This window comes from Aythya fuligula, chromosome 4 (assembly GCF_009819795.1).
Source record: "Aythya fuligula isolate bAytFul2 chromosome 4, bAytFul2.pri, whole genome shotgun sequence".
Lineage (NCBI taxonomy): Eukaryota > Metazoa > Chordata > Aves > Anseriformes > Anatidae > Aythya > Aythya fuligula.
In genome coordinates this window covers 11596655-11615197 of record NC_045562.1, presented here as the reverse complement: position 1 = coordinate 11615197, position 18543 = coordinate 11596655, and the positions used below count along the sequence as shown (strand labels likewise).

Here is an 18543-nt window from a genome sequence, read left to right as displayed (position 1 = left end):
TACAAGAGCTTTTATTTTGTTTACGTGCAGTGTGTTAGCAAGACACTTAAATAGATGTGTGCTGAGTATTCCAGCAGCCAATGTTTTGTTCCCAGTAAACAACACGTGCAAAGCAAGGATGAGAGCTGAGGCAGAGCTCCATTTAAAAGGCATCTCATTTAAAACAGGTGGCAATCTCACATAACATGCCAAGAACATCCAAATTGCCAGAGCACATTTTTCATTCCTCTATTGGAATCCTAATGCATGAGAAGAGACAATCTCCATTTACATAAGTAAACATTTTTGATTGGCATTTCTCTAATGCTCTGGGAGGTTACCCGGTCAATGTATATCTGCTGCTTGTATCTATCAAAATCCAGCTGACATAATTCTTCCCACAAAAATCAATGAAGACTTACAATAAAGTATCTACCAGGAACTTCATATTTCTTTCTGCAGCTATGTGCCTCTTGGCATGAAAAGAGAAGGAAGCAATAAAACCTCTAGGGGAAATCCTAGCCTTACAGGGTTTTGTGTGCCCCTCTGTTAAGTCCAGACAGCAGTGCTATTTTGCACTCCCTGGGCTTCCCTGGATGGCAGGAGGACAGAAACACACCACAGGCTTATCTCCTTTATGTTCTTCTTTTATATGGCTCTAACCCTGTCTGTTCTTGCAAAGCAAGAGCCGCAAATCCAGTGCGGCATCCCAAATCTCTTCACTTTCTTAAAGAACCAAAGTCTTCCAAAGAAGATGCACCTTTCCCTTGCTATGCAATAAATACACAAGACACTCCAGGAAGTGTGGTGCCTTATCTCTGGATCCTCCCTTTCAACCCAGGCCCTACAGGTTCTCCACCCACCAGGTTCAGGTTTCACAATCCTTTGAACTAACCTCAAATACGGTCACCACACAGGCAAGGATTCCATGTCTTTCATTGCTTGCAGCTCCCCTGATCCTCTGAACTGTCCTACAGGGTAAGCAATCTTATCAAGCCACCACTGAATACTTTGACATCCCTTCTGAGAGGGAGACTTGCCCACTTTTATACCTTTTGGCAATGCAATCACTACTCAGCTGTCACTGTAAACTCCTTCCTATCCTTTAGCTTGATTTCACCTCCCTTTCTCCAGATGCAAGAAAAAAAAAAAAACAACAAACAAAACACTCACAGCTGCTTCCATTTACATATAACAATACATAAATGTCTGCCCTGACTCTAACCAGCCAAGTTTTTCTATTCTAAATCAGAGTAACTCCTCAAATTCAGCTGCAGGAAGGCCTTACCATACTAGATGCTGCAGGAACACAAGCAACCAGCAACGTTGTCCATTTGCTGGAGCATCAGCTCACTACATTTGTTCTGTTAACGTCAATTACATAGCAGAAAATCCCTTTTAGCCTAGGTGATGATGTAAGCGGTTGTCCCTTCTCCCACCCATTTTCTGTTAATGAGCTATTGCACTGGTGAGTACTTGAGGCCTCACCTCAAGTATTGTGTGCAATTTTGAACATCACAATGTAAGAAGGATGCATAACTGTTAAAGAGTGTCCAAAGGAGGGTTACAAAGATGCTGAAGGATCTAGAGGGCAAGGAGTGCCTGAGGCCCCTTGGTTTGTTCAGCCCAGAGCAGAGCAGGCTGAGGGGAGGCCTCATGGCAGCCTGCAGCTCCCTCACGAGGGGAGCGGAGGGGCAGGCGCTGAGCTCTGCTCTCTGGGGACAGTGACAGGACCCGAGGGAACGGCATGGAGCTGGGACAGGGGAGGGTCAGGCTGGGGGTTAGGGAAAGGTTCTGCACCCAGAGGGTGGTTGGGCACTGGGACAAGCTCCCCAGGGCAGTGGTCACAGCATCAGGCCTGCTGGAGTTCAAGGAGTGTTTGGAACAATGCTCTCAGACATAGGGTCTGATTTTTGGGTGGTCCTGTGTAGAGCCAGGAGTTGGACTTGATGATCCTTGTAGCTCCCTTCCAACACAGGATATTCTTTCTCTCCAAACAAATCTCTGCTCTGTGTTTTTTCTCCCAATTTCCTGCTGAATATGACACACTCTCGGACAGGAACACTAGAACCAAACATCTTTTTCTTCCTAGTATTTGGAAAAGTGATTGCCTTTTTTTTTTTTTTTTTTTTTTTTTTTTTTTTTCTGGAGTTGATATTGGACATTTTGCAATAGTAGTGAACTGTGCAGTCAGTGCAGACCAGCAGGTAATAGCAATGTACCTCTGTATGTGCTTGGGTGAATAATACAGAGAAGTGGGTCCCAGTTCATAGAGGCTTAAGTCATTGAATCATTGAACAGCCTGGGCTGGAAGTAACCTTAAAGGTCCTCTAGTTCCAACCTCCATGGGCAGGGACACCTTCCACTAGATCAGGTTGCACAAATATTTTTTTTAGTTTATTATTCTTCTTTAACCTGCACTAGAGACAGAAGGGATCAGCTTTGGCCTCCACATCTGTAGCTAGTTTAAAAAAAGCTGTGACTTTTTTTTTTTCTTTTCTTCTTTTTTTCAGGGATTAGGTTCTAAGGTTTTATGGAAGCTCCAGCTTATTTTATCAAAAGAGATTAGGACCATTGCCGTTGTCCACACTGTCATCAATTAGTTTGCAATAGCTGTTCCAACCAGGTGAGAAAAAAATGCATGGAAGGAACTGGATAGATTTACTCTCTGCAAGCAAAGCAGTGGCCACTATGAGACAGTTACTGCAGCTCTGTGTGAAGTCTTCTTAGGGAAACATCCAGTGGAGAAAATGTGACTGCTTTGTGCTCCACCCGTGCTGCCATGGTGGAACAGGCCAGAGAAGCTGGCTTTGGCTTTACAAAGAAAGAGGGAGATGTGAGAAGTGAGTGGCAGACAGGGGAAAGGCTGCTCACCCACTGCCTTTCCGAGGAGCAGAAGCCACATCCTGGCTGCATTGCTTGCACTCAGTTTGGTGACCTCAGGACATGACCCAAAGCATAGGAAACCACATTAAGAAAATCCAGCACGGTTGCTGGTATCACTCACAGCAACATCCAAGAAGTGAAAAATAGATGAGAGAGAGCTAGCATGAGAAAGAGCTGTACAGCTGGGAGCTACTTCACCCCTCCAAACTGTCCTTCAGCATTGACTGGGTCAAGGTGGTCTATGAGGTTGAGAGGAGAGAGAAAGCACTGTTTAAGATGGGCAGATGAAGACGGTGTAGACTGCTGTATCATAAGCTGTATGACAGGGAAGCTAGGGAGAATACCAGGAAAACTTTCCCGGTAGAGAAGTATGTAAGCATGTGGAGCAATGTCAATAAAGACAATGAGATAAACCCATGAAAAAGAATACTTCGCATTAACCAAAACTGGAGCTGTACTGCATTTACATTCACTTTTGTCACCTTGTAGGACTCTTCTGATTACACTGTCTTGCTTAAAATTATGGTATAGATCTCAGCTTTCTTAGGCAGTGTTTCTCTTTAGATAGCTGGTATAAATAAAGATATGATGGTCACATTGGGTAGGGTAAGGGAGACATTCAGAAGCAACTTGAGCAAATGCCAGCCCTGTTTATTTCCTATTCATTCTCTGCTGAAGGTACAGAGCCGGGGAACATCAGAGAAGCCTGTCCACCAGGCTCTGCTCGAAGCACTCATAACTTAATGGGGCATTTCAGGAGGACAAGTAACCCAGTGCATGGGTCCAGTATCTGTACAGAGGCTTCTTCCTTAGTTTTAGACCTACTGAAACCTAAGCAATTTGTCTCATTATTTGATAGCTCAGTAGTAGCTTATACCTTTCTGATGTTATGTAAGTGGATTTAGAGGAAAAGCACTGCCATGAGCAAGTTTCTAATTAGGAAAATAAATAAATGGAATTATGGAATTAAGGCAGAACCCCAGCTTGAGTGACCCAAATCCCTTCCTTGTGCTGCAGTCCACTACAGGCTATTAGAAAAGTTTTAATTTTTATCTTTTTAAAGTTAATTCATCACTAAGATGGAACAACAAAGGCAAACTCCTTTGCAGGCTGGCAACCACACTCCCAAGTTGCTGGGCTTAACTAGTTTGACTATTGCAAGTGCAAAGGACGATGCTTTATTGAACTGGGTGCTCTGCCATGCAAGCAGCTGTACCCTCACTCATACAAGCACTGCTGGAATACAAACAATAGTGTATGCATTACCATTTCCTGACTTGTGCTGGCAACTTTCTGTCAGTCCAAACATGCAGACTGTCATTTTTACATTTTTATTCATAGTTGGATACTACTAATACTTACCTACTACAGTACTGGATATAGGTGTCTAATTAACAGTAGCTTTCTTTGCAGAGACATCAGGAGTCCACAGGTCTCCATGACCTGGCCTCAGCAGGAGTAAAAAAGCACTCTCTACTTCTCACAAATTAGGCCATATTTATCTACATACTCAGCTGCAGATGTAAGTGCCTACATTTTAAAACATTGGTTTGTGAAAATAGCAATTTATGGCTCTCAAAGGAGCAATCTGAAATTTGATGAGGGAGTCTTAAGGTCTCCACTCACAATTCTGCCACTAACTGCAGAGTGGTTTTGATAGCATTTGAATCTCTGAAGGCATTTCAGTTTCCTTATCAGGTTAAAGAAGCTAAGCAGATATCCTGGGTTGTAGTGCTGCTGGTAGGAAATCTCACGTACTCAGTAAATCAATTTATACACGAACAAGAAGCCATATTTATTCTTTATACATGCAGGCACTATCTCACTGTTATGTTATATGGTTTTAAATCTGTGTCAGGTGGAAATGGTGCACCGGCGATGACTGGTTTGATAGGATGCTAACTCTATTTCTTTTGCAGAATTGAGCACTAGTCAGTTTTTTGCTGTGCAGGGGATCTCTAGGATTTTTCCTTGCTGCAGTGAGGCTACATGGATGAAGTAGGAAGAGCTCTCAGAGGTTTTTCTGCCTGGAAAGGAAGACTGTCAATTGCAGCATGCAGCTGAATGGACCCACCAAATGCAGGGGAACACCATGCTCCTAGCAATTTGGATTCAAGAGTGATCTTTGGCAGCTACTGGCATGCAGAAACCTGAACCGTATGACAAAGAATCCAGCAAAGCTCATTAATAAATTACCCTGTGTGATTGCCCAAAACACTGAGCACTTAGCTGAAGTAGCCTGAACTCTCATAGCCAACCACAAGGTACAAAGAGTATAGAAACACACTTAAGGAAATAGCTAATTATTATTTTGGGAAAGAGAGCTCCAACTATGGGTGGAAAGCCAGAGTTTCCCCAGCAGCAGAGACACTGCATAACCACATTTTCCCAGGACCTGTTTCACTCCTCTTACCTCTCAGAGCATGGCAATTTAGGAAGGTAGGAAATGATTTTCCCTATTTCCCAAGCCATAGCCATAGTAAAGAGTAAGTCTAGGTAGGGTCGCTGTGTCCTCCAGTAGGAGACAGGCATGTTGAAATACTACACCTGTAACACCATCAGACCAAAATACTACTCTGCCATTCTCTGTTATGCTCATTCGTACCATGAGATAAAACTTCTGTTTCCTCTAGGGGAAGAAGAGGGTTCAAAGTTATTCTGATGCTGATACTACCAGCACCTCACCTCACACCACTTGGTGCATGTTGTGCATGAGTGTTAGATGTGGGGGATGACAATTTACTAGACAGTGTCACTACAAACCTAAAATCCTGCCCTTTTTACCCTACAAACAGAGACCCAGAGTAATTAAGACAGTGTTAATTTTATTGTACTCAGCATGGAAACCAGAAGATGTAAAACAGCAAAACATTAAATTCCTAAGGAAGTCAATCAGGTGGGTAACATTGCTTTATATCATTGTAAGACTTCTTCACATGCAAACTTCTCTTGGTATGTCTCAAATAAATGCTACAGTACATCTGGAAGCCTAAAACTAGCTTTACTTTGTACAGTACATCACATTCAGTCAGTATAACTATAAAAATAATAAAGCCACAATAATATTAGTCATCATTAGAAGCCCCAGAATTGGTTTTCTTCTTCTGCTGACTGATTTATGGCCATCATTTTTATGGTGTTTGCAACAGCCAGGAATTCAGAGGTCATCCACCCTCTCTCCCTTTAGCCCTGGGTACAAACTCCCATCACTTTCCAGTGTGCTACTGAGACCTTAACTTCAGGCTTGAGGCTTGATTTTATGTACCACGAACACTTGGATTTTTCTCTTCCCTATTACTGAAACTCCTCAGGTCAGTGTCTACACTTGGGTTTGATGTACTTGAAACTACTTACTGTGAACTGAGCTAGAGGATGTGTTTTGGGGAGAACCCTCTAATGGATGGATCAGCTAGATGAGCTGCTGAGAAACATCTCAAGAGTCTTGGATTCTGCAGCACACAGCTGCTGGAGACTTTGCTGTCATTTATTTCTACCCCAGAGGTTGTGAGCCTCAGCAGACACCTAACAAAACCTCAAGGTCTAGTACATCAGGAAGGACTTGGTTCATGTGATTCTGCCCCTCATGAGCTCAGATGCTTGCTATCACCCATCTGTTATCTGTCTTTGTGCAGAAACCCATTTGTATATACTGTGTGGATACCCACAAAGTTCTGGAGTCAGTGTGTATCTCTGTACACCCAGCCACTGTGCTTTCTGTTGACAGTCTAGACACAGAGGTTGGCCAACTCTTTTATTTTAGCAAGAGCAATGGGATTTTTTTTTAGAGACCAAATAAAGATAAAATCCTTGTGTGTCTACTGAAGAATAACCTAAACTTGCCTCAAAGTTGTAGAAAATGCTGACCCTCCAGCACTTAGTCAGAAAGGGGAAAGGGAAAAAATCTTAGAGTGTGAGTAATGCATGAGACCTGCACACATGTACAGCCCTTTTAAACATGTACATGTACATGTATGCACACACAAGGTGACCTACAGCAAACTTTTTCCTAGAGGAAAAAATATTTCCTCTCTGTGTGTTTGGACTCTATCAGTTTCTGTGTTAAGAAAAGCCTTAATGATGAAGGATAAGTTTCACATCACAAAATATTCCTTGCCAGGATTTGATTCAAAATCCATATTATGAATACTGGGAAGGAAGAGCTAGTCAGAAAAGGACAGAGCAGATAAATTAATAAATGTCAGAGCTTCAAAGAAATGAATGTTGTTCATTTCAGTTCAGATCAGTTCAGCTGATCAGAACTTTAAATATCTGTACTAACTCAGGTGAAATAATGAAATTTAGGCCCCTACGAGAACATTTCAGCCATTTTAATGTACAGGAACTGACCTCCAGGCTCAGGGGCCACTGCAGCATCTCACAACTCCAGAGGTATTTGGTAGTGTGCAGCATTTAGATAGGAATCTGTCTGCATACCTTTGGGATGACTGTGAAGACACTGACCACTTGTAGGACCATCACACAGTGACTAGAAAAGTAAATAAGCAAAGTCTGAGATGCTACTACAACAGGAAAAAAAAAAAGAAAAAAAAGGTTACAAGAGGCTTTGTATTACTCCAGGCCATGGAGCTTGATGAACAGGTCTCTCATTTGGAGCCACCATCTCCATAAGCTGCCTGTGAAAGGTTTACTCTGCCTTCTACATTCATTTTTAAAAGGTGTAAAGAGATAGACATGGAAAAAGGCAATGGAAAACCAGCCTAATAAACTAATACATATTTTACTTTTATGCTTATACAAACTGCACTAAGTAATAAAATGCTGATGTAGATTCCACCAAATTTCCAAACTGAAAACCAGTAGCATCACAAAGAAATCTCCCATCAACTTCAACTCTAATTTTCATTTGCATTTCCGCTTCCAACTTTAACATTTCAAAGCAGTCATGACTTTCAAGACAAAACAGCATTATCTTTAGAGCATATATTCACTTTTTCTGAATTCCTTGAAGGTACTTCTCCAAACAATGCATTTTACAAGCTCATATGTGACAGTAGTGGTAATAAACTGAGGCTGTTCACCTACTGCGATCACCAGTTAGTTCCTCAGATCAGTTTTGTTGAATTGTATTTGGACATAGCTATACACACCAGCAATATATACAGCCTTCAGAAATGTTCATCTTCCTAAAAAACATTGGTCACCAAGAACATGAAAAATCTGTGAGGTCAGAATGAACAAGTGGGGACAACTGCAAAAATTTAGTAAAACAGTGGCTTTATGGACATAGGAACAGAAATATCCTCATGAAGAACCTATGTCACCTACGTTTTAGTTTTCATTTGGTCCTTTCTTCCTCATTTTTCTCAGCAATTCCTTCCTATATGTTCAAAGGGAGGGTTCCTACCTCTGAAATAGGGAGGACAGGTATCTTCCTCCTTGTCTCCAAATCTTTCCTCACTCTTTTTTTTTTTTTTTCTTTCTTTTTTTTTTTTTTTTTTACTGAGCCAACACAAAATCTGGGGCCATGCTGCAAACTGCCTGCAACCAGGCTCTCCTTCAATTCATATTGGAAACATTGAAATATAGATTTACGTTCCTATTAACTGTTCTGGTTTTGGTTCTGGCCACATCAACCTCCCCAGAAGATGCACTGACAGTTTCTCTGGCAATAAGCACAGGTCCTTTGTTTTTATTTTTCCTTGTACAGATTTCTCTTGGGAATGACAAAGTAATTTCTGTTTTGAGCCCTCTTTTTATTATCCCAAATTGATTTCCTGGGTTGTTAACCACTGAACTGACACTCTGTGGTGCTGAATCACAGGGCAGGGAAAAAGAAGAGGATGAAGGCATGTGGATCACCTCTCCCTACTCTCTGCCATACAGTAACTTCTGTTTTTGACACTGATGTGACACCAAGAACAGTCTTTCTTGGCTGCTAAAGGACTATTCACACACACATTTGCTAATTGCTACCCAAAACATGTTTTCCTTCTGGTGAAACATGCATCATTCTTCCGAGGATTCACATAAGTCATCTAAACATTGTATTCATGAGAAAGCACAAATTGCCAGTGGAAAGCTAGCAGGTTGCCTACAGTCTGCACTAACAGGGCAAAGTGAAAACATAAAATATTTCACATGAGATGTGCTGGTGATTACTGACTCATTTTTTGTGTGTTTTTGGCACGATATTGCTTGGCTGTGAATGCACACCTGCAGGATCTCTGTGTCCACAAGACGGTGTTGCTGACGTGTTGCAGGTTGTCTGGGCATGAGTATTCTCACAGAACACAAAACCACACCACTCTGCTGAGCACCGTGGTGTAGCCAGCTATGCCCATGCAGTTATTTAGATGCATCCAGTTGGTAATCTACCCACCAGCATTTCGTACTGGTGAAATTTCCCTGGAAGAAAGGGTGGTGGGTGTGGGGGGAAGGTGGGAGTGGACCAGCTGGTGTAGACTCACAGCTTGGAGCAGCTGCAGGGTACCTGTAGATCTCTGGTTCCTTGTGAGGAAGTGTTAATTGCAGTGCTTCCTCATTGCTAAGTCCAGTTTGGCCTCCATAAAGCCATTCATACCCATACTGTAGAAACATTTAGGAGCGCTGGAGCTAAAGGATAAAGCTCATGGAAATTGCTGAGTGCATGATATCCATTTATTCTCCTCGGGAAGAATATGACAATCCATTTATATATTCAGACCAGACATATTTGTAAAGGGACAATTCAGAGCAAGCTGGCAATGAGGAGGGCAGTGGAGGGAGGGACGCGAGCTCAGTCAAGGGACACGGTTTCACAGGAGGACAGGCTGGGCAACAGCTAAAGAGGGAGCTGGCAGAAGGGAGGTGAAGGTGTAGGAAGGAGCTGTGCAAAGCTTTGTACCTGGACAGGAGACAGCAAACACCACAGAAAACTCTGGGAACCTCTTCATGGCTGACACAGACACAACATGGTAAGAGACACCGAACTTGTCAACTAACCTAATGATGCTGCCGAGATTAATCCCACACAAAATTTCACAGGAAACTCACATCTCAGACACTGCTAGAAAGGTAATGGAAACAGCAGTACTAACAAAAAAGAGACGGGAGACTTTCCTCCTAGTAGGTGGACCTGGGAAGACACTCTCTGATACGGTATTTCAGATTCACCAGTTCAGCATCAGGCGGCAGACAACTTGAAATAATGTACAGACATGGAATGTGGAGGTGCCATAAAACTCCAAATACATACCAGAGGAAAATTAGGAGTCAATTAGGAGTACCAAGCATAGGGGCAACAACTTTCATTGAAGTAGGTTGAAATATTGTCCATTACAGAAACCTTACAGTGTTTTACCTCCTAACTGGGGGAAAAAAAAAAAAGCCCTGAAACAGCTGCTTTGAAAGCTTGGCAGTCAATACACTCAAAAAGCCTGGCCTCCTAAATACAAGTGGACCACCTCATGGCTGCTTCACAGAAAAAGAAAAAAGAAAGGATATTCATGTTTGTTTACACTGTGTTGTAAGATCTACAGAGTAAGTCAGATGTGTGGTACTACAGACAGAAATAAATTATCATCATGATTTATAAAAAATCTTTAATGGAATAAAAGTAACTCCTATTTAACTCTAGCACTTGGCAGGATTACAATATCCCAATCCCTTGAAAAATAAACTTTCTATAAACTGCAGGAGTTCCCCAGCCTACTATAAGCACTGGTGGACAGAATGAAGAACTAGTGAGAAACATTTCCTAGGTTGAAAAATGTTGTTAAGCTGAGAAATGTGACAAATGTACATTTGAGACATTATTGTATATCACACTTCTGGAAAAACAGTCACTAAGCTACCTTTTATTGGCAGATGCTACAACTTCTCTAACATTAGAAATACAGTAAAGATTGTCTCAAGATTTCAATACTTGTGTAAAGTAAATGCTTCAAGTTAACAATACAACGATTTATAATATAGAGAACATTTGGTAAAACAAGATATGCACAGGCTAAATAAATGGTATTAAGTTTATGAAAGGCAGCGAGAAAAGCACCAATATACTGCAGAAAAAAAAAAAAAGGAGCAGATTCAGATAAGGGCTTAAAAAGTCAGAGCAGTGTAACACAGTAGACATGTAGGCTCATGGACCTAGGTGCACAGCACAGCCTGCTCCTACATTAAAACATCTCCGTGCATCTCTAGAGAGAGAAAAAAGACCCACACCACTTTAAAAAGTGTTTTACAGGAGCAGCATTCAGCACTTCTGGAGGCTGCTGAGAGCCTGGGCTGGTGTGTCACTGTGCCAGTAGACCTGGCTGCGTGTCCTCTTGTGGCTGGCCTCACCTGCAGGCATCGCCTGCTTGCACACACCTTGCACACTCCTCTTTCACCTCCCCTTCCAGCCATCAAAACCCCATTTACTCAACTTCTTCTCCCAAAGAGAGTTCTTCAGCCCTGATCCTCACTCTTTCCTTCATTCTCCATTTCAAGAGGAAAAGAAGGACCGTCTCACTTAAGCTCACCTAAAAACTGTGCGCCACTGCATCAACAGTTCATAGCCTTTTTACAGACATGCCTCATTGTGGGTAACTTAAGCATAAGGAAAGTTGTCTTGCTTCACAGCTCAGTTAAACAGCTGTTTAACTTTAGTTTCACCTCATCCAGCTTCCCCCAGCCTATCCCTCTGCATAAGACCTTGCGATGCGTACCAGTAATTTCTGACAACAATCCTGATAATCCCTCTGCTTCTTGCTTTATCAGAAGATGCTGTTCTCCCTGCCACAAGGTGGCAATGCAAATTTGTGCTTTTGCTAAGTGCCTAGCTTCTCTTCTGAGGGTGGACGGGATGGGGGCACCATGTGGAAATACACCAGCTGTGGCAATGACAAAGGCATGACGGGGTGAGTGGCTACTCAGAAAACAAAGGGCAATAATTTCCACTGTTGCTGCACTGCAACCCCAATAACACAACTGAACAGTAGGACTTGAGACTCGAGGGGAAGGATTCTCACTACCACTGCAGATATCCACCCACCCCTGTGGACCACTTCAGTCTAACACAGATGACGGAGCAGGTCGGACACAGCAATTGGGACGCCTAAAATTCTGCAGCATGGAATGGAATATGTTATGCTGCCTCCCTTTCAGTTTCTTATTTGAGGACGTGTCTGAGGAAATGGATTTCCGGTTCTGACTGTTCTGAGCCCGGATCAGTTTCTCATGTTCCCGGATTTGTCTCTGTAAGTGGTTCTGGATAGCGATTCCCAAGGACTCGGGGTCGAGGGAAGCACCGTAGACCTCCCATGTCATGCCTTGCTCGTCCCAGACAACATCCCTAACGTGCTTGGATTGCTTCACCTGCACTTTCGCCTCCATGGCGGAGGCGGTCTGCTTCTTGTTTTCCCCGCGGTTTGGCAAGGCCTGAACCGAAGAAGGAAGAGCTGCAGCATGGAGCTCACGCTTGGACTCCTTGGCTTGCTGGGGAGCTGCCGAAACCTCCAGGAGAGGGGTGACATGTCCAGAGCTCGGAGCAGCCACTGGTCCCACCGGCAGAGCCTGCCTGCTGGCTGGCAGAGTTGGCCTCATCTCACCCTGGTGGCCGCTCTGCTCCTTCTCACCCACCTCCTCTGAGCAAGCCTTTCCACTGACGGACTCTCTGCCAGCATTTGCCCCTGCCTGGGCATCAAGCACCATCAAGCTTTCTCCCTTTGGTTTTACCACAGATTGAGGAATCGCCTCCACTTCGTTCACACCCTTACATGGCACTGGCTTTTGCTCAGAGCCGCCTAGGGCCTCGTTCTGCTTGGTTTCACTCTGCAGGTTACAGAGTGAAGGTAACTGGCTGCTTCCCGTGTCATGCACAAGACACTGCACCTTGCTCTCGGTTCTGGCAGCAGCAGTGACGTTTATTTCACCAGCAGCAGACAGTGCTGCAGGTTGATCACTGGGGCTGATGGCAAGCTGCTGGGCAGGCACTGGCTTCGACAGGGCCACAGCATCTGTCGGCAGTGCAGAAGCAGCCTCACTGCTGGCTGGACCCATCCCTTCAGTATTATCCACAGCTGTACCTCGGGAGGTGATGGCTGCAGGGGAGAAGGGGACAGTAGGTTCTGCATTGTCTGCTGAGCCTGGGGACACTGCGTCAGGTGGGGCAGCAGGCAGCCCGGCAGGCTGGCTTTGGGCTGTAGCAGCCCCAGCCGTAACAACAGTCAATTTTGACACTGTACCAGGAGAACATGGGGGCTTCTGCTGCGAGGAGAAGCTGTTAACAAGTTCAGACTGGCTCAGCCCCCCGCTGCCTTGGTAAATGATGTGCAGTTCTTCCTTCTCCTCTGGAGGAGGGTTCCCTTTTAAGAAGGCAGCGAGGATACTGGGGCTGGTGGAAGCTGATTTATTCTCCACAGTGGCCACGGCCTGAACCTCGGCATCTCGCCACGTTCTGCTTGCTGCTTCCTGAGTTAAAGAGCTGCTCTCTGACTGAACCGTCATTGTACCAGTTTCTTTGAATTTGGAGAGCTGGGTCGGGCCTGAGCTCCCCGGCTCAGTGTCTGCATCACACAGGGGATGTGTGCCCTCAGAGCTGAGCTGGGCCGCTGCTGTGCTGCTCTGCATCACCTCAGTCTGGTCAGCAGGACACAGCTGCTCAGGACCTGCAGACCCGCTTTTTGCCACCACAGCCGCCTGTGGATCTCTCCCAGCATCAGTGGCAGAATCCCTGTCCCTCACTGGAGAGGTGGGCTGGCAGGCAGCAGCGTCGGCTTCTGCTTCCCTCTCTTTCCCCTCTCTTTGCAGAAGGTTTGCCTGAGAGGTGAGACACGACTCGTTACCCCTGGCTGGGCTGCCCGGAGAGGAGCACTGCAACACCTGGAGAGCTGGCTGCTCCTCAGTCCCCTGAGGTTTCAAGGCAGAGTCCTCCACCTGCGCCAGGGGGCTTGCTTTCGCCTGGCTGCCCTGCACGAACTGCTGGGAGCTCTGGGGAGCTGGCATCATGTCTGGCCCACACCCTGCTGCCTCCACCGCCGGGGCTGGCCCTATGCCTGCCAGACACCCCTCCACAGCCTGGCTGGAGGGGCTGGGAAGGAGCACAGCTTGCTGGTTAGCATCCTCCTTGCAGCACGCCTCCTGGGTGCCGGTGCGCTTCAGGCTGCAGGTGCGGGTGGCTGCGGAGCCTGGCACAGAGCAGGGGAAGCCATTGCTGGCCCTCTCTTCAGCAGCAACCTTGGGCTGGTGCTTAGCAGGCAGCAGGTCTCCTGGGCAGTCCTTCTCCTCGGGAGGGGAAGCTAGGGAGAGCTTGGCAGGTCCCAGGGGATGTGGTACAGTCCCCATGGACTGCCTCAGGGATGCAGCTCACAGTCAGCTCCTCCTCAGAGGGCTCTTGGAGGGTGGCGGGTCCAACAGGGCAGGCTTCCAGCAACAGTTCTCCTGTATAGTTAATCTGTCAACAAAAGAAACACAGTGTAAGCTGTATTCAGTTTTAAGAATAAGAAGTACAAAATGTATTTATTTTACAGCTTGGAGAGAAATACTTGCATGTAAGGGGAAAGTGAAGCACCCAGTTCTGCTTAAAAATCACATAAAAGACACAGATTTCAGGTATGTCCCAACTCCAAGGTCTGGATAGAGGAGACAATGCTAGGAACAAAGCAGTAACAGCTGCACTGCTGTGGATACATTAATGAAAACGTAATGACATAACAAGGACTGTAAAACAAGAAATACAAAGAGAAAGCGGGAAGCACAGAAAGGGAAGCAGACTGTGTCTGGAAGTTTTGGGGGAGAATACTTAGCAGCAAGAGGTCAGAAAATGAAGTGATAAAACCCTGTGTCAAGGCACCTGTGGAAGGTGACTGAGCAGCTGCTGCCTTGCCCGCTGTGCGTACATGAAGACAAGATATGATTCCCCCTGGACTACCTTGTGACACGAGTGATCTCCCCACTTTGCTGCCCACTGGTGTCCCCTTCCTCTCACGGAGAGCCCTTCCTTCCCTCCACCACCAGCAAGGAAATGCTGACACGGGTCAGTTCAGCCTAACATGCATGGAGTTTACCTCACTGGTAAAAGGAAGATGGAGGAAAGGCAACCTGCTGGATAGCCCGATCAATAAACACAGGCACAGACAATCTTAAAATCAGTTTATGAAGAGGTGACATGAAACTGGAGGGGAAAACATAGCTGCACCACCTGCACCACTGAACAGGAGGGGCTCAAAGCAGCAGTGAATGCCACAGCCAGCGGAACAGCAGGGAGGAATTTTAAGCAGGCGGAGCAGAGTTATCCAGGCTGAAACCTGGCCAGAACTGCAGAGAAACCATGACTTCAAGCAAGAGGTGACCTCAAAAACCTGCTTCTTGACTGGAGCTTTCAAAAGGACTCGGCACTGCCCAGCTCAGGTCCTGCTAAAGGTCAACAACTTGGTCTGTCAGTGCCAGAAGAGCGGTGGTGACGGCGATTAAGTCCCACTCCACCCTTATTGCAGGTTGCCTATGCTAGCTGAACAGCTTCTTTTAAAAGCTTCTCACAGCCCATGCTGCCAGCAAAACACCGGTGTGAGACCTGGGAGGCACTCCTAACGTTTAGCTGTATGTTAAGCAGAGGGATGGTGCTGGGAAAATTACCTGTGTGTCCATGTCCCTGAAGACACACAGTGGGGTGTCCTTTGCAAAATGACTTGGGAGATGCTGCTGGCAGGAGCTGTGATGTCCCAGACCCTCTCTACCCACTGGCAGTGTCAGTACAAGCCTGCTCCCGAAAGGGTAGATCCCTACCCTTCTCCTCTCTTTAAACCATAATGGCAGTGCTATAACTTTCTCAGTTTCTGTAAGATTCACCCTATATTTCAGCATCTCAGGGTACATAGAAAGAATGACAGAAAAAAAATGCTCAACGAGAGGAAAATTGAAAGAATACAGACAACTTTTTTTTTCTAAGAAAAGGAAACCTCTGCAACTGATTACTTATTCATTAAACTTTATGTCTTCTGGATAATTCATTATTTTTTATACAGTATCTTTGGGCTCTCTCCAACCACAGATACACAGAGCCTGCTGGGTTAAGTCAGCCCTGATAAGCTGTGATCCTGCCCCTGGAGGACACTGAGCTGCAATCTGTGGTCGCAGCCGTGTATCACTCCAAAGTGGGTCTCCTCCAAGGCTAACGACGGCTGAGCTTTTTAAGCTGCACTGAGTTTATGGAAACCAGATTGCAAATCTGCACAACTTTGTGACTGCCTACAAGATGTTTGCTTCATTTTGTGCTCACTTTAATGCCAGTTAGTGGAGTCCTGAAGAGGAGAGCCATTCCAAGTTCCTGCTGTTGTACCATGACCGAACGTCTAATAACCGTGAGCAGAGGAGCAGATGGCTTTGGGCATCTGTTTCTAAACTCTGGTACTCTCTTCTTTGCTTTTCCAAGTATCAGTGCAAACTAAACTGGCATATACAATTGGGCAGGTCACATTTTTTAGGTCAAGAATTTATTTAAAACAAACAAACAAGCAATGGAACAAAACCAAACTGAATTCTTAATATGTGCCATACTACATGGTGAAAGCTTTGGAACAAAAAAAAAAAAAAGAAGGCAGAGCAAATCTGCTTGCCTCTTCACTATATAAAAACCTCTGAAAGAGCGGCACCCAAAATCCAGTGCTCTCGATGGAAACAGATTGCTTGTGTCATCACATGAAAATCCTACAGCAGCACTGATGCCAGCACAGGTCTGCGTGCTGGCAGTCAGAAGCAGCCGTGAAAGGCACTCTGAACAACGGAGCACTGTCCTTCACTCAAACCCGCTCAGTGATGGAACAATTCCTCCTTTTTCAATTCAGTAAATTAGTTCTGACCTGAACTCCCACATGAACCCCACACCTGCTTAGTGTCTCTTCAGCAGCATCACTAGAAAGTGTGGTTAAGAAAGCTTATTTTTGAAGCCTACATTTATATGCCACAAGTACTAATTAAAAGTGATTCTGCTACTTAGCCCTAGACATGTCATGCCAAGAGGGGAAATTATGCCCCAATAAACCCATGCAGCCCTATTCTGAGATATGGGATAACAGAGTATAACCTAGACATTTCCCTCGACCCCTAAACACAGAGTGGGGGGCCAGGTCGTTCCCCTGCATGAGACCAGCTTGAAAATTCATTAGATTATGAAAAAATAAATAAATATATGTGATATATATATTAAATACTTCTTTGTTGCCGCAGTCATGGGAGCTATCTTATTGCTAGACTCTTTACTAAGATAGCCCAATGACAGGAACCAATGGCACTGTGATTGTCAAAAGTTACCACATTTATTTAGACTATGCTTTCTCAAAAATTAATAAAAATCAGGATGTAAGTCTTATGCAAGAGAAAAGCAGCAAAACTAGCTAATTACAGTATCGGAAAGGCATTTTTATTATTCCTCGGAGTGAAGAACAATGCTGAGACCTGTGGGCACAGAGTATACACACTACTCAACTGTCAAGGCAGTAAGGATTCAAACCAACAAGCAACACTGACTGCAAGAAAAAAGAAAAACAAAACTCAGTGGACAGCCAAAAAACATGTCAAAACAAATTAAGATTGCTGGTGAATGTTGCAAGTGTTGTATGCCTGACCTGGAGCAATCATCCCAAATTTTCTTTCATAAGGCAGCAAAATTAATATCTCCCCAAAGGTCAAAATCATTCTTTTAATAATAAGAACAGATTTTTGACATGAATACAACTCTCCTACATCATATGCATTCAGACCACATTTGTCTGCCTGACTATGTCAATCTTATCTCAATGTAGATTTTTTTTCTGGACCTTTACAACAAGAAGTTTTTAATTTGGCACAGTCTATGTTCAGCTTATATAGCCTGGCAGAGTCCCTGCATGGCCAGCAGACCTTCACACACTTGTGTCACTGAGCATGTTTTCTTTATGTGCTTAAAGAGAAAAACAAAAGCGAGCAAACAGAAAACACTAAGAAGTTTCCAGGCGACTTAATGTTATTAACCTCAAGCTACAATGCAAAGAAACTCCTATTTATTTTGGTAACACCCTTTCCCAGTAAAACAATATTGCAAATTTCCCTCTCACTGCTTACTGGAATGTCAACAAAACCAGAATATCTGCAATTTACTAAAATAAATAAATAAATAATTAAAATTAAAAATAATTTCCAGGAAATTTTAACATAAGATTCTGACTACCATTTCCTTTGAAAAATTCTGAAAATCTGCAAAAGCACACATAAGACCACCAGCATTTCCAACTACTCTCAATTTTGAAGTAGTTTAAAGATGAATAATGAATAACAATTAAAATCCAGTTCCCAGACTAATCAAGTACCCACTCCCTCATCTAGATTCTTATCAGCTTTCCAGTCACTGAGATCCACATTCTTCGAGCCCTTTGTTTGGCTTTGTCTCTATAAGTAAAAGAACTAAGTATTTATTCTTAAAATTTCTAATCTTGTCCTATGGTTTGTCAAATTATAATGAAAATCATTGTTGAGTGGCACAGGTTAATGCTGCAGATGAACACCTGCTTAAGTGGGAATTCAGCCTCCCTTCTTGTCTTATAATCTGAGGAAAAAACTATGGAACACTCTAACTCATATTAGACCACTGAGTAGATAGATCATGAAGCACATTTCTTTTAATTTTATATATACACAGGCACATGCATCCTTCTGATTTTGCATTTTTTTCTATCTCTTTATTCTGTTCTCTGTAAAACATTGTGGCTTTTTCCTTTGTGTCAAAGG

The 18543-nt window shown here is 44.2% G+C and overlaps 1 protein-coding gene across 2 annotated transcripts in view; it reads right to left on the bottom strand.

Moving 5' to 3' along the window:
- Positions 1–8300: 8300 nt before the first annotated feature.
- GPRIN3 (GPRIN family member 3) overlaps positions 8301–18543 on the bottom strand; it is a 31656-nt gene continuing 21413 nt past the window's right edge. For both annotated transcript variants that reach the window (XM_032187100.1, XM_032187098.1), the window contains exon 2: positions 8301–14236. In XM_032187100.1, the coding sequence (XP_032042991.1) occupies positions 11851–14127 (2277 nt within the window). In that variant the 5' untranslated portion in view covers positions 14128–14236 and the 3' untranslated portion in view covers positions 8301–11850. The remainder of the gene's footprint in view (positions 14237–18543) is intronic.